The sequence below is a fragment of the Myotis daubentonii genome, chromosome 6 (genome assembly GCF_963259705.1).
Source record: "Myotis daubentonii chromosome 6, mMyoDau2.1, whole genome shotgun sequence".
In the NCBI taxonomy this organism is placed as follows: domain Eukaryota; kingdom Metazoa; phylum Chordata; class Mammalia; order Chiroptera; family Vespertilionidae; genus Myotis; species Myotis daubentonii.
Window position 1 is genome coordinate 34,962,416 of NC_081845.1, and position 17,240 is coordinate 34,979,655.

At 41.4% G+C, this 17,240-nt stretch overlaps 1 protein-coding gene across 1 annotated transcript; it reads left to right on the forward strand.

The window, feature by feature from the left end:
- Window positions 1–8,307: 8,307 nt before the first annotated feature.
- LOC132236979 (vasculin-like protein 1) lies at window positions 8,308–10,199 on the forward strand. Its single transcript, XM_059700656.1, has one exon. The coding sequence runs from the start codon at window positions 8,333–8,335 to the stop codon at window positions 9,800–9,802; it is 1,470 nt and encodes a 489-aa protein (XP_059556639.1). The 5' UTR covers window positions 8,308–8,332; the 3' UTR covers window positions 9,803–10,199.
- The last annotated feature ends 7,041 nt before the right edge of the window (window positions 10,200–17,240 follow it).

Below are 17,240 nucleotides of genomic sequence, written 5' to 3' on the forward strand. Positions count from 1 at the left end.
GGAACATTCTCCGTTTACATCTGCCATTCCAGCACAGTTATTAATAGTGCCATATTTTATTCTCAAATAGTTCCCAGCGTGGATAATAAATTATACAATATTTCTGAAAGAACCTTCTAGAATTTTAGAATCTCAATAATGTTGATAAAGGAGAAACTGCTCTTGACCTTCTGACACTCTCCTATCATAGCAGAGGTGCTCATGGGTAACACTGGGGCGTGGGAAACTTGCCTCTCACCGAGGAGGTGGGGAGGCTGCTGTGGGAAATACCCCTTATGACATCCCAGTGAACCAGCCTGTGGTGCTGAATCACTGGCAGCATTTCCCAAAAGTGAATGAAGAAATGACTTCCCATTGACTCAAAGGGTGTGGGGCTGTCACTGGTCCATAATGACTAGAAAGGAATCACCTGGTTAGCTTTGACTTATGTTGAAATGTGGCTTAAGTCCACTCTGAAATCCTATTTCCTGTGGTTCTCCGAGGGTCTTCGGGTAGCACCACAGATATTTTTCAGGAAGTATTGACTGGTGAGTGCTCTTGGGGTAGGCTGTAAAGGAGTTTGAAATGGAACAAAATTGGATTAGGACTAAACTGTAAAGAAGCGAATGCTCTGATGTTTACCCTTACCTGGAAAAACAGGTTTAAAAGATACAGGAAATCTGGCCATAAGCTCACTCAAGAAAGAAGTTTGAAAGAATGTGTCATCGCCTCAGATAGTCCTGCCAATTGCCATTTTTGGAAGTGAACGGGGACTTTTTTGCTTTCTGGCTGGTATTCCTCATTTTACAAGGCCTGGTTTAAGTTCTGCTTTGCCCTAGAAACTTTCCTGGGTTGCCACAGACTGCCTCACCTTCCCTTGACCTCTGCTTCTCCCCACTTCTTGAGCTGGACTTTATTTTAAAAACTTATCTGGCCATTCTCCTACAATGACAATAACCTTTGATATAACACTTTTGTGTGCCAAAGACTGTGCTGAGTGCTTTGCAATAATCACTCCTTCTAATCCTTACCACAAGGCAAATACTGTTACTTCCATTTTATAGATAAGAAAAATAGATAACATTGTGTGATTATTTATGTTTTAAGCATTACACAATCCCTTTCCACCTAATTTGTAAGCCTCTCAAGAACAACAAATAGGTTTCTTACCTCTCGTTACTTAATTTCTCTACATACAGTAGGAATTCAAAGGAGCAAGTTATTAATATTAATGGCTGATATTACTTTATATCTGCTTCATGAAGACAGGATTTTAAAAAATATGTGTTTACTGATTTTTTAGAGGGAGGAAGGGAGAGAGATAGAGAGATAAAAAACATTGATGAGAGAGAAACATCATCTATCGGCTACCTCCTGCACGCCCCCTTCTGGGGATCGAGTCTACAACCCAGGCATGTGTCATGGGAATCGAACCATGATCTCTTGGTTCCCGGGTTGATGCTCAACCATTGAGCCACACCAATGGGCTGAAGACAGGATTTTAAACATAAATACGTAGAAGGGCTCTACAGCCCATCTTTAAAGCCCTGGGAACCTCAGAAAGCCAGGGGAGTTAAATATGAAGAGAAGGGATTGTAAGTATGTGGGACTTGTGATTTTTAGAGTTCATTGATGTTGCTTTTAAAACACAGGAAACTTTGCTCAGCATTTGTTTAAAAAAGGAAGAAAATGTTTAAAATGTTACACACATTGTGACTATTTGAATATTCTCTGGTTGATTTCCTGTATTACATCTTTGAAAATATCCTGATTTTCCTATATATTCTAGTGCTGAGTGATATTTCCTGTTGCAGCCTAAAACATTGAATTTGACCCTTAATGGGAAGTGTCAATATCAGCATCAGCTGCAGTGACAGAGATGTTGAACAGGGACAAATTGAAATGGAAACACATTCAAATTTTGACCTTAAAGTAAGCCCCATGTACTAAACTAGAGGCCTGATGCACTAAATTTGTGCAAGAGTAGGCCTTCCTTCCCCGGGCTGCCGGCACCGACTTCCCTCTGGCACCCAAGACTGCCCACCCACCACAGCCTGCCAGTTAGTGGCCTGGGCTTCTCTCTTTGGGGCAATGTGTCATTGCCTCATTGTGGAGCCCCCTGATTAATCACCCTGCCAGCCAGTGTCCTGGGCCTTTCTCTGTGGGACAATCATGGGGCGATGGCTAGGCCCCTGTACCCACATTGGCTGGCCTGGCACCAGTGGGTGTCATAAAGTGGTCCTGGATGGTCGTCTGGATGGTCATTTCACTGTTTGGCTGTTCGGTCGATTTGCATATTATGCTTTAATTATATAGGATAAGTACATAAATGCGTATGAAATAAGTATGCGTACTTTATCATAATTTTAAATCTGATTTAAAAAATATATATATATATTATTGATTTCAGAGAGGAAGGTAGAGGGAGAGAAACATCATTAATGACAGAGAATCATTGATCAGCTGCTCCTGCATGCCCCACACTGGGGATCGATCCTGCAACCTGGGCCCTGACCTGGAATCGAACCGTGACTTCCTGGTTCATAGGTTGACCCTCAACCACTGAGCCACACCAGCCAGGCAAGTATGATTTTTATTGTCAAAAATATTTTCCTTTGAAGTTCTTTGACTCTTGCCTTGAAGAGTTGGCCAAATAGCATTTTTGTGTGTTTTTGTCTTGCATACCCAAATTGTCAGATACTCTGTTTGAAGTGGCCTTTCAAGGCAGAATCATAAAAATTACAGATGGAAAATTAGGTCATTTTATCTGTCTTTTTCCAATACAGGTTGGTTCCTTATAAAATGCTCCCAAATATTTTTTTTCATCCTCATTTAGAGTTATACAAGTGATGGGGCCATTACTGGTTTGGTTGCCCTGAGAGATTATTCCACAGAATTATGGGACTAGCTGCAGGTATATTTTTTCTATGATTTTCAACCTAAAAATTTTTTTGCTCAATTTCATCTCGTTACCCCTTGGACCACCTGTATAGTTCTTCACAGAAGGTTGCAAGGTACACTATTTGATAGAAAATGAAACCTCTGCCAAAGTCCATTAAGAAAAAAGAAAGAAAGAAAGAAAGAAAGAAAGAAAGAAAGAAAGAAAGAAAGAAAGAAAGAAAGAAAGAAAGAGAGCATATGGGAGTCTCAGGTTAATCACAGTTAGAGAAGATTGTTCGAAAGAGAAAATGCTTAGTCCTTAATTGCTCAGCAGTAATCAGCCCTCCTGTATTTTACATTCAGTTGGATGATTCTTTCTTCTAAAGAATTGAGGTCATTCTGATTTCCTTAAGGAGTGAGGTGTGTGTGTGTGTGTGTGTGTGTGTGTGTGTGAGAGAGAGAGAGAGAGAGAGAGAGAGAGAGAGAGAGAGAGAGAGAGAGAGAGAGAGAGAGAGATGCATGGAAAAAATAAAAATACATTGAAAATTTCCCCTACCCTTTGGCTCTATGTGTCCTCAAAATATTTTATTTTAGGCTTGTTACTTCTCTCATCTTTTCTCATCATCAAGATAGCAGGGAACCACAGGAAACTCTATATCTTTCCATCTTTCAACAAAGAATACTCATAATAATTATGGGAATTGGGTCTACTCATGTTTGATGTGCATAAAGCTACTTTGTTTATTGACATAACAAAAGGATGGTGGGCATTTCTTAAACATAATCACAGAACTGAATTAGAAAAGGTTCCTAAATGCCTTTTTAAGTAGGTATAAAAACATCAGGCCTCCCTCTCCTTTATGGAAACATGAATGAAATAAGCACCTTGATCGACTTAGTCTTGGGTTGTCTAGAATTCATTCCCAAGTAAGTTAGACTTGGATCAGTATGTTCAGTTCAGCTGCATATACTAGCCATATCCTGGGCCTTTCCAATTTGACAGTCCCAGAGACACTAACCTCAAGGCTTGATCTGTGTTTTATTGGTCCTTGTAGTCCACAGCTGAGCCCAGTGCCTGACAGACATCAGGTGCTTTGTTGGATAATTGAAGCATGAGTCATGCACAAATTAGAAAAACCTAGTAAGAGCTGTCATGTGTTTAATATTTTTGAAACCTAGCACAGATTATTTTTAATAAACTACAGATGAAAAATGTATTTCAGTAATAATTGTGATATGAAGTGAATAAAAATAACAGCCAGAAACATAGACAAAATTTAATTACATTTAATATAGTATATAATCATGCAAATAAATAAATTACAAATAAAAATAAAACATGTTACAGAACAAAAATATTTTAGCTGCATATATATATATATATATATATACACACACACACACATATATAAATACATACAATACATTCATGATTTCTTGAGAGAAGGGAAACTATTTTATACTATCATGTACAGTACTCTGTTCTATTATATCCAGAGGCAGAATTGAAGTAACTGAAGTTTACCTTTTTTTCTTCACAATTATTGTTTGCTTTGAATCCATTGTTTTATACTTTTAAAGCTGCCATTCCCTAAAGGTTGGAGACATAACTGCCCCTAGGCAAGCTCAAAGGATTCTGAGTCATTCTGAGTTTATTCTCAAAATGAATGTAGGCAGCTGAGTCTCTGAAGAAATGGGAGTTCTTTGACTTGACTTCCATGTTGAATACAATGTTTGTTAAAGAATAATATATTCTTTATATATTTGAAGATGATATATGTATTATTAAAATTCAACAGTAACCACAGCAATTGTTTGGAACTTGGACCAACAAAAGATATTTTGGGTGGGAGGAGTATTTTATCATTGACATTGTTTAGAGTTGACAGAGCATAGGGAAAATAAAAAGCAGTGCACCTTTGAGTTTATTATTTATTTTAGTTTATTATTTAAAAATTTTTAAATTCTCTACAGACTATGATGAATTGCTTGCACCTGGGGCAGACCGATTCCATTGTCCTGTCCTTGGTACTAGTATACCATTATGGGAGACATTAATTTTGCTTTGAACACAATTTTATTTTTTAAAATGTTAACAATTTGAAGTTATCAAGTTTGACATTCATGGTTTTCGGTACCCAATAAATATTTTTTTGAATGCTTAACTAGGAGAGAGTGTCGGGTGGGTGGAGCCCTGCAGAAGGGGGCTGTGGGCAGTCGGAGAGGAGCAGACCATCCCAGGCCCTGGGGGAGGAAGAGCAAGGACATCTGCACTTGAGAAAGGGAAGTGAGCAGTAGCCCAAAGAACTGATTTTATATTCTGTTGGTGATTATCTTGGACTGGCGATGGGAATCGCAGAAGCAAGTCAGTTTTCCTAGGCTTCACTTCCAATCTCATCCTTTTAATTTTTACCTTTGGTCAGTGTTAGCCGTACATGTTTCCCCCATTCTATTGCCCAGTTCCTGAAGAGATCCCTCCCACTCTTCCTTCTGTGGCTTATCTGCTTCTGGCAGGCAATTCCATAGTGAAACTGTGCAAAAACAGTGAAACACTAAGCGTATCTCAGGGTCATCTGGAACATTTGTATGCCAAGTGTGTGGTGCAGGTAGGGAGTACTGTGCATGAAATTCTCCCTGACTCTCTTCTCTTCTTGTACTTGGCAGGGAAACCCTTGCCATCCTTTACAGGCTTTGTGTATACTTCCTCTCCAGTTGGAGCAAGGGTAACCAATAAGTTGTTGTTGTTGTTAATCCTCACCCGAGGATATTTTTCCATTGATTTTTAGAGTGGAAGGGAGAAGGAGAGACACACAGAGAGAAACATCAATGTGAAAAAGAGACATGGATTGGTTTTCTTCCACACAGACTTGCAACTGAGGTACATGCCCTTGACTGGAATCGAACTCAGGACCCTTCATTCTGAGGGCTGACGGTCTATCCACTGAGCTAAACCAGCTACGGCCTGTAAGTGCTATTTTTAAAAATATATATTTTTATTGATTTCAGAGAGGAAGGGGGAGAGAGAAAGAGAGAGAGAGAGAGAGAAACATTAATGATGAGAGAGAATTATTAATTGGCTGCCTCCTGCATGCCCCACACTGGGGATGGAGCCCGCAATCTGGGCATGTGCCCTGACCAGGAATTGAAACACAACCTCCTGGTTCATAAGTGTGGCTCAACCCAGAGAAGTCTCATACAAGTATATGGGAATGCTTTATAACCTGCTTAATATTAGCCCTTCCATCTCCTACTCACTTATCAAAACTGGAATTTCAGCATGGCCATTAAGCTAGCTACTATTAAAAGACAACAACAAACAAGTACTGATGAAGATACAGTAAAATTGGAATGCTCATGTACTGCTGGTGAGAATATAAAATGGTACAGCCACTATAAAAAACAATATGACAATTTTAAAAAAAATAAAATCAGAATTAACATGTGATCTATCATATATGCACTTCTGCACATATACCAAAAAGAATTAGCCCAGCCATTGTGGCTCAGTGGTTGAGCATTGAACCATGCACCAAGAGGTCTGGGTTGTGGGCTTGATCCCCAGTGGGGGGGCAGCTGATTGATGTTTCTCTCACATTGATGTTTCTCTCTCTCTCTCTTCCTCTCTATCTAAAAATCAATAAAAATATACTTAAAAAATAATTAAAAGCAGGGCCAGCAGTGTGGGCCGGGCAGCCATTTTGGGAAGAGGTTTGTTATGGTTGTGGGCTCTCCAGCTCTGCGGGATCAGGAAGCCGAGGACAAGTCCTCAGACACGGAGTGAAATACAGAAAACTGCAGAGGAGAAAACCTCACTTTGAACTGTCTTTCTCCTTGACTACTCCTTAACCCCCATCTTTCTACTTGTTTTAATTTTGCTGTGAATTTATAAATAGTGAAGACCAAAGAAATCGAAGATACATTTGGGAGCTTTATACCAAGAAATTTGCCTTGAAAGCTGCTATTCTTTGGAGGGAAAAGTATATCAAGTTCCTGTCTGATTTTTTTTTTTTTAACAAGATTTCTTATATCCTTAGATGTTGAAGAATAAAACAAATATAAATGCATATCTGCACACTATTTTCAACAGCTGTGTAAGAATAATGAGATTTGTAAATTAAGGGCTTTTCATGTGGATGTTTTGCCACTGGAGTTGAATGCTCAGAAGACCTTTTATAGCTCTTTAATATTATATTTTTGATCTGTCACTTAGATGACATTATTTGCCCTTGCAAGTCCACCTGTCTTTCTAGTTATGCCCTTGTTATGAACAGTGTTTGTAGTCACTGTGCAAATACCCATGTATTATCTACTTAAAAAACATCATGGAGCCATCACTCGAGGAAGTTGAATGAGGTGAACATAGACGTAGGTCTTTCCCCTTCCCCCCGTTTTTAAATGTAACAGATACTTTTTTCATCTTCCCCTTCTCCCTCCCCCTACCCCCTTTTCCCTTTTGGAAACCGTGTCAGGAACTAGGTAGTTTAAGATGAGAAATTGAGGGGACTGAGAGAGTGATCCACACAGAGCCTGGCTTCTTTGTGCTTCATCATAAGGTGTGCTGCTGGTCAGCCTTATTAAGCACCCTTCTAATGAGAACCTCATGGGAAATCCAGCTGGCAGACTCAAGGAGTTCAGGAAACAGGACCACAGTGCCGGAAGCCGGTCCATCCTTGCTGCTTGACACAGTTGCTGCAGGGAAGAAACATCTGCACAGCATATGTTTCAAGGGACCTGGCGTATATGGCATACTGTTCTTAATATGTTTGCTCCCCCTCTTAGCGCTATGTGTTTTAAACAAGACCACCTCCCTGAGAAAGGTTGTTTCTCCAGGTGAGGATTTTTTCCCTGGAGTTAGGGATTAATAGGACTAAGGACAAGAATAAATCAGTTAAACCCCCTAGTGTTACAGAAATACCATGTACTACTTATGAAGAACTTGGACTAAGACTGTTGGCAATAAATTTGGGACTTGTTGGGCCCACATCCCCAGGGGTCTGCCCACCAGGGAAAGCACCAAAGCCTATACCCCTGGAGACCCACGACACAGGGCAGTCCCAGGGAAGGCAAGCAGCGAGGCTGGGAGACCATAACCTTTACTGGGTAGGATAATCTTCTTCAGTCACTTCCTTGTAGCTTTTCAGTAGAGCAGTAACCTTGGAATAGCCCTTATAATGGAACACAGAGATTAACCTAGACAGGATTAAACTCAACAGAACTAGATTAACAAACGCCCTAACCTTTGGAATAGAATGGATAAGATTAAAATCAACTGGTATAAATACAGATGTAACAGGACAATAAAGACAGTACCTGGCTGGAGAACCTGACTAGAGAACCTGGCTAGGCTGCTGATCAACTGAACGCTGTCTCCGTGTCATTCCTTCTTTGCTGACTCCGTCCACACCTTTGGGAACACCTGGACCTGCTGGGCATAACCCCAAAACCACAGAGGTTACACTCTGGGATCCTGGCCATGAGGTTGATGCCTCACCTTGCTGAAAAGAGACTCTGGACCGAAATGGCGCAGCATGACTTTGTTCCTGCTTGGCTAAATTTTTCAACACTACAGGCAGTTAAGTCACCTACAGCCACCTTTGAAAAACACGGAGAGCACCTACCCCGAGGAGATGGTAGATTTGGAGTAAGCCGTCATCGACATAATTTCTCTGATGGCTTTTTTAACAATGGACCTCTACGAACTACAGGAGATTCCTGGCACCAGCCCTCCCTGTTTCGCCATGATTCTGTGGACTTGGGTGTCTCTAAGGGAGCATATGCTGGAATCACAGGAAACCTATCTGGTTGGCATGGCTCTTCCCGTGGTCATGATGGCATGAGCCAGCGTAGTGGGGGTGGCGCAGGAAACCATCGCCACTGGAATGGCAGCTTTCACTCCAGGACAGGCTGTGCCTTTCAGGAAAAGCCACCTGCAGAGATTAGGGAAGAAAGGAAAGAAGACAAGGTGGAAAAGTTTCAGTTTGAAGAGGAAGACTTCCCTTCTTTGAATCCAGAAGCTGGCAAACAGAATCAGCCATGCAGACCTATTGGGACCCCTTCTGGAGTGTGGGAAAACCCACCTGGTGCCAAACAACCCTCCAAAATGCTAGTTACCAAAAAAGTTTCCAAAGAAGAGCCTGCTGCTGCCTTCTCTGCTGCATTCACCTCACCAGGATCTCACTATGCAAATGGGAACAAATTGTCCAACATGGTTCCAAGTGTCTATAAGAACCTGGTTCCTAAGCCTGCACCACCTCCCTCCAAGCCCAGTGCCTGGAAAGCTAACAGAATGGAACACAAATCAGGGTCACTTTCCTCTAGCCGGAAGTCTGCTTTTACCAGTCCAATCTCTGTTACCAAACCAGTAGTACTGGCTGGTGGTGCAGTTTTAAGCTCTCCCAAAGAGAGTCCTTCTAGCACCACTCCTCCCATTGAGATCAGCTCCTCTCGTCTGACCAAGTTGACCCGCCGAACCACCGACAGGAAAAGGGAGTTTCTGAAGACTCTGAAGGATGACCGGAATGGAGACTTCTCAGAGAACAGAGACTGTGACAAGCTGGAGGATTTGGAGGACAACAGCACACCTGAACCAAAGGAAAATGGAGAGGAAGGCTGTCATCAGAATGGTCTCCCTCTCCCTGTAGAGGAGGAAGGGGAGGTCCTCTCACACTCACTGGAGGCAGAGCACAGGTTATTGGAAGCAATGGGATGGCAGAAGTATCCTGAAAATGACGAGAATTACCTTCCCCTCACAGAGGATGAGCTTAAAGAGTTCCATATGAAGACAGAGCAGCGGAGAAGAAGTGGCTTTGGGAAGAATGGCTTCTTGCAAAGCCGCACTTCTAGCATGTTCTCCTCTTGGAGAAGCACGTGCAAAGCAGAGTTTGAGAATTCAGACACAGAAACCAGTAGCAGTGAAACATCAGATGACGATGCCTGGATGTAGGCACATAAATGTTCACAGTTAAATCTGACCCATAAACTCAGCTTGTGTGCTTACGGAGAATACAAAAAAATCTTTTCCTTTTCTTATGTTGTTGTTGAATATTTCATGCACAAGGGAAATAATCATATCCCAAAGAGAGAGTGATTGACTTGTTTAGCTTTTGTTGTTTTTATTTCCTGTTACTTGCTTAGTAGAGAAAAGTTGTGTGGTGAGAAATATTTTTAAAATACACACACAGTATATATGGGGCGATGCACAAGTGGGAGCTGACAGTGCAGAGAGGAGGAGACACTGGTCTGCAGCAATAGCTTCCACCAGCCCTTGGAGCACTCACCCCAGTGCTCAAGCAATCATTGTCAATGACAAAGTGACTATTGAAGTTATAATTGTATTAAATTAATGCGGAGAGAAACAAAGATGGCGGCATAGGTAAACATCGGAGTTTGCTGCCTCGAACAACCACTTCAAAAATACAACTAAAAGACGGAACGGACATCATCCAGAACCACAGGAAGGCTGGCTGAGTGGAAGTTCTACAACTAGGAGGAAAGAGAAAAACATCCTGGGACTCAGAGGAGGTGCAGTGCTGAAGTAAAATACTAAGGTGCGGAGGTGCATGCAGAGCGGGCTGGCGGCTGAGGGCGTGGTTGTTGTTTTCAATAGGGAGGGAGTCTCAGGCTCTGAGCTCCAGCTCCGGGTGAGTCTCTAGGGACCCAGACTCATACTGGAGAAGCGGGACTGTCTGGCAGCTTTCTCTCCAAGGGGCTTGCAGCGATTACTGGGACACTGAGAAGCAGAGCCTCTGAGGGCAAGACTGAGGGCAGCCATAATTGCTAACCCCGCTCTGTTGATCCCGTGGGACCTGCCCCGCCCAAGCCCTGCAGGGAGACTTTTGCTGGATAGCCTCAGGCAAAGGCTAGATTAGCAGCTCCCTAGGGATCCAGGAGCCAGGAAGCCCAGAGGTCAGAGTGGGACCACCCAGTTTGCAGCTCCGTGGAAACATAAAAGACACACTCAGGGGCAGACTCAGTGAGCACCAAAGCCCCATCGAAACAAGTCTAGCCCCAGAGGGGTGTCTCCAGCACAGAAGTTCTCCCACTGCAGACACAGCTGATTCTCACAGCCAATTGGCATGGAGGTCAATTCCTTACAGTGATAACTACAACAATCAAGGCTTAATTACAACAAGACTGTGCACAAAGCCCACAAGGGGGTGCACCAAGAGTGTCTACCTCAGGTAATTGGGACACTTAGCACAGAAAGGCACTCTATCGATACAGCGAAGCATAAAAAATGCCGAGACAAAGAAATAGGACACAAACGACAGAATTGGAGGAAAGCAAACTGCTGGATATGGAGTTCAAAACCACACTTTTAAGGTCTTTAAAGAACTGTCTAGAAGCCGCCGATAAACTTAATAAGGCCATCGAAAAGACTGGTGAGACTGTCGATAAATGTAGTGAGATCTTCAAGAAGACTGGTGAGACCGCCGATAAATGTAGTGAGATCCTCAAGAAATCTAATGAGACCCTCGATGTTGTGATAAAGGACCAACTAGAAATTAAGCATACACTGACTGAAATAAAGAACATTATACAGACTCCCAACAACAGACCAGAGGATCGCAAGAATCAAGTCAAAGATTTGAAATGCGAAGAAGCAAAAAACACCCAACCAGAAAAGCAAAATGAAAAAAGAATCCAAAAATATGAAGATAGTGTAAGGAGCCTCTGGGACAGCTTCAAGTGTATCAACATCCGAATTATAGGGGTGCCAGAAGAAGAAAGAGAGCAAGATATTGAAAACCTCTTTGAAGAAATAATGACAGAAAACTTCCCCTACCTGGCCAAAGAAATAGACTTACAAGTCCAGGAAGCGCAGAGAACCCCAAACAAAAGGAACCCAAAGAGGACCATACCAAGACACATCATAATTAAAATGCCAAGAGCAAAAGACAAAGAGAGAATCCTAAAAGCAGCAAGAGAAAGAAAATCAGTTACCTACAAGGGAGTACCCATACGACTGTCAGCTGATTTCTCAACAGAAACTTTGCAGGCCAGAAGGGAGTGGCAAGTAATATTCAAAGTGATGAATACCAAGAACCTACAACCAAGACTACTTTATCCAGCAAAGCTATCATTCAGAAGTGAAGGCCAGATAAAGAGCTTCACAGATAAGAAAAAGCTAAAGGAGTTCATCACCACCAAACCAGTATTATATGAAATGCTGAAAGGTATCCTTTAAGAAGAGGAAGAAGAAGAAAAAGGTAAAGATACAAATTATGAACAACAAATACACATCTATCAACAAGTGAATCTAAAAATCAAGGGAATAAATAATCTGATGAACAGTATGAACTGGCGATTGTAATAGAATCAGGGACATAGAAAGGGACTGGACTGACTATTCTTGGGGGTGGGGAAAGGGGTGTGTGGTGAGGGAAGAGATTGGACAATAATCGTGCACCTATGGATGAGGACAGTGGGTGGGGAGTGAGGGCGGAGGGTGGGGTGGGAACTGGGTGGAAGGGAGTTATGGTGGGAAAAAAAGAGCAACTAATGTAATAATCTGAACAATAAAGATTTAATTAAAAAAATTAATGCTAATAATTTGGATATTTTATTTTATTTTTGGCTGCTCGGTAACGTTAGCCCTTAACCAAGCATATGTGTGTGTGTGTGGGGGTGGGTGGGGGGGGGTGGGGGTGTTTGTTTCTTTCTTTTTTTTCTTTTTGGATACAGCTGTAAAATATTTGGATATAGGAAATGTGTTATTCTTGCAGCCTTGATATTCAGGGTGGATTGTAAAATATAAATTTTTGTGAGATTTCAAAGATTAAGATTATTTTGATAACATTATTTGTGGATTTAAAAGATGTGGTTATAACAAGTCTTGAGGGGGAAACTACTGCATAAAATAACTAACTTGGAATAAATATTTTGCATCAGTTTGAAAAAAAAAAAGCAGGGCCGTGAGGTGACCTGCCTTATAAACATGCACACCCATGTTTATGGCAGCATTATTAATAATAGCTGTTAGGGTCACTGAAGGAGGAACGCACAAGGCCAAAAGGCATAAAGAATTATGAATTTATTAGGTCATCTGGAAAACCAGATGGGCTGAATCTCAAGATGGCACCAGCAGCCAGGGATAGGGAATCAGAAAAAGCCACTTTAGGGTGGGATTTTTCTGGGCAGAGAATTCTCTGGGCGGATCCAGAGGGGAAAGATAATGGTCTTAGCAAGTGGAATGTGGTCTTAGCAAGTAGAATGTGGTCTAAGTGAAAGAGAACGTCGATTGTGAAGTGTCTAAAGGTCAGTTCCCAGGGGCGGGGTTGTCCATTCAATTATTTGATCAGACCTAATATTAGCCAAGAAATGGAAGCCAAGTGTTCATCGAGGGATGAATGGATAAACAAAATGTGGTATATACCTACACTGGAATATTACACAGCCTTAAAAAGGAAGGAAATTCTGATACATGCTACACCAAGAATGAAACTTGAGGACACTATGCTAAGTGAAATAAGCCAGTCACAAAAAGACAAATATTGTATGATTTTGTTCATATAAGGTATCTACGGGAGCCAAATTCACAGAGGCTGAAAGTAGAATTCTGGTTGCCAGGGGCTAAGGGCAGAGGAGAATGGAGAATTGTTGTTTAATGGGTACAGAGTTTTAGTTTGGGAGGATAAAAAGTTCTGGAGAATGATGATTGTGATGGTTGCACAACAATGGGAATGTACTTAATGCCACTGAACTGTACACCCAAAAATGGTTACATAAAATTTTATCTGTTGTACAATAATGCGACTATACTTAACACAACTAAACTGTACACTTTAAAATGGTAAGATGATAAATCCAATGTTATGTGTGTTTTTTTCCACATACACACAAACGATAATCTGATGAAAGTTATGCACCTTCATCCCAGAGAATTGCATGGGAAAATTAATTATGTCATGTGTATTTTACCCCAATAAAAGATGATTTGAAAAATAGATTTCCAAGTTTGATTGTTACATGTGACTCTTGACATAAAATAACAGAGAAGGATTTTCAGTGAGTCAGAGTCTGATGGCAGGAGCCACATGATCCTGCTCATCGCAGACAAGTTTTTAAAAAATGGTTGGTGGTCAGAGTGGTTCAGATAGGACATGTGGTTGAGTGGTGTCACCTTATGCTCTCCAGATCAGAGAGATCAACAGCAGAGTAAAGCAGAAAAGCCCATGGCCACCACTGTCTAGGTGGATGGTGGACTTTCAGGTCAAGAGTTTATATCCCAATCGTGTCCTTATTGTGTTTCGTGATCCGAATGTTCACTTGAGCTCCTGTTGCATCTTAGTTGAGGCTGCTTCTGCAAGTTGACTTTTGATAAAATGAAGTAAGTGACTCTAAGCAAAATTAGATGTCATGTGAATTCAAAGCAAAGTATGAAAGAATAGAGGCCTTTGGATGCTGTAATGCCATATCCTTCTTTTGACATTTAGGTCACCAGGCCAGAGGTGTCATGGATTATTTGTAAAAGAAAGTTATGATTACTGGTGGGGACTACTTGGCAGTAAGAAAACACAATAACGATGATTTGCTTTAAGCCTTTCCCCTCCAGAGCTAGCGAATGCAACAATTTCTTTTCTCAATATACTGAGAAACTAGGGAGGAAGGGGAATTATTATCTCCACTTTATAGAAGGTGAAACTGAGGCACAGAAAAATAATTTGAGTTTGAGGGTAGGGTAAGAAACAGGCCCCTAGTTTCCTGATCTCAGGGCCTCCTAGCTAGAAATAGCTTGCCTTCTGTTCTGTTGATCTCGCTCAACAAAGCTTTTCCCCAAAGTCTCCAGATGGTTGGCTCCCTCCATAAGCTTCCTAGGCAGAGAAACCATACAAGGAGATTTGGGCTTCCAGGTACCTCCTGGGGTGAGCGAATAGGTGGAGGACCATCACATAACTTCGCCTTTGGTTGGAGAATCTCAGTTTCCTTGCCCGCCACATTTTATTGTTTCTAACTTCATTTGAGCAGAAAAATAAAAAGGCAAAGAGAGAGATTGTAATTCCTGTAAGCTCCATTTTCTTGGCTTAGTCCACAAGCCCCAGTTAAGTGCCACCCTGAATAAGTGTTTCCTCTGTGTTCAGGGAGAAACCACCCCCTGACCCAGAGATGAGTTTCACAACATGCAGATGGAGGGTTTCAGAAGTCCTCAGCTGGAGCAGCTAAATAAGAGGGAGACAACACAATCCCACGGACAAAGGTCAGACCTATTTTAATCTTTGAGTGAGGTTATTACTCTGGGACAAGGCCCTTCTTGTCTGATTCCCTATTTTCAGTGATTCACAAGCCTAAACTGCTTTCATCAGGGATTGCGAAGCCACATCCCTCTTGCAGATTTGCTTGTGAGTTAAAATAGTTCTCATTTTCAATTTTCTTGGAGTGTCCTCTGACAGACATAAAATTCCACGGGCTGTGAGCCTAGAGGAGTGTCCTGCAGGAAGTCAGGGAGGCCTGGAATGAAAGTCCCTGAGGAGGATCCTGAGTGTAGCAGGAAGTGGGTTTGCCGGGGCTTGGATGGCCCCACAGAGGCTCTGAGCCAATAGGTCAGTTGGGGGTTGGGGGAGGGGCAGGGGCTGACTCCTCCCGGAGGTGACAGTGCTAGAAGGCTTCTGCACCACTGTCATGTAGGCTTGTCCTGTGCCTGCTGAAGTGTATGCCTTGTGCCAGCGTTTCAGTCTAGATCCCATGCAGCTAGGATGATAGACACACCCTTAGTTGCTTGATGACACAGGCCTCAAATTCCATAATTACAGGTCTGTTTGGAGTGGTCACCCTCATATTTCTGGGTTATTTCTCCAAAGTGAATGCTGCAATATAAAAGCCTGGTTATGCAGTTTTCACATATTCTGTGGTTTTTAAATTTGCTACTTCTCTCCTTTTTCTTAGAACTTCATCTATTGTGGAAACGTCTCAAATCACTGTTTTTGAATTGTTTAAGACCTCAGTTTGGTTCTAGAGTGTCATTTAGGATTGCTGTTTCCTTGTTGATTTTTTGTCTGGAAGATTTGTCCAGTGATGTCAGTGGGATGTTAAAGTCCCCTACTATGATTGCAATAATAATAATAATAATAATAATAATAATACTACAATAAGACCTCAGTTTGGTGCAGATAGAGCAAAGGTTGAGAAATATAGCCTAAGCTAGCCTTCAGGGACTCTGCTTAGAGCAATAATAAGGATAAGTTACTGTTTATTGACTCCTTGCCAGGCACTGTGCAAATACTTTACATATATTATCTAATCTAATCTATATCACAATCCCATGAGATTATTTTACAGAAAAAAAACAAGCAAACAAACAAACAAGGTTTAGGGAAGTTAGATAATTTTCCCTAAGGTACACAGTGGATAGAACTAAGATTCCATCTCAGATCTTCACAACACTATATGCAATATAGCAATTTTACTGAGACTTTGGAAGTAAATATCGGACCTTCACTAATGCCATGGACTTTGTGGATATCATAAAATTAAATATTTTCTAAATGTTCTTCTCTCTCTCTTTCTTTTTAAAGAAAATGCCCCTGAAGCCAGTGAGAAACTCGGGTAAGTTGCCCTTTTCATTTGTTTATAAGAGGAAATGTGAACTTTGTGATTGTTCTACACATTCTTGCTACTTCCCTAAATCAAAGAAAACAAGAGCCACAAAAGCATGGCTGTAATGCATGTTTTCATATCATAAGGTCAAAAACCAAAGATCCTTTAACTTGCCATGAGGAAATAGTGGGAAGAGAGCATTGTCACAAAAAATACCAGGGATTGCAAAAATAAATAAATAAACAAGAGGAGTGTTGAGGGGGTGGAGAGAAGAAATTAACATTTTGTTTCTGAATTCTGATCCAAATCTAATGTTTTCACAAGTAACAATCCAGCAAAAGACTGAAGGCTTCTAGATTTGGTTGTATCAACACTCCACCCACAAAGTATAATGGAGAATTGATTACCACCCCCTCCCTTTCTCTGCAGAGGTCAAGCAAACAGCAAAATGCTTGACTTTTGCTATGCTTTTGTCTACAGTCTACACCCTAGAGCAGTGGTTCTCAACCTTCCTAATGCCGCGACCCTTTAATGCAGTTCCTCATGTTGTGGTGAAACCCAATTTCATTGTTACAAATTGAACATAATTAAAACATAGTGATTAATCACAAAACAATATGTAATTATATATGTGTTTTCTGATGGTCTTAGGCGACCCCTGTGAAAGAGTCGTTCGACCCCCAAAGGGGTCGAGACCCACAGGTTGAGAACCGCTACCCTAGAGTAAGGAGAGAGTTAAGCCAATTATCCAGAATTTAAAGTGAAAGAAAAAGGAATTTGGCTCTAATTATTTAGTAAAAGTGTTCGGAAGCCTGACTTATTTACACTCATTTTTATCTTTATTTGGT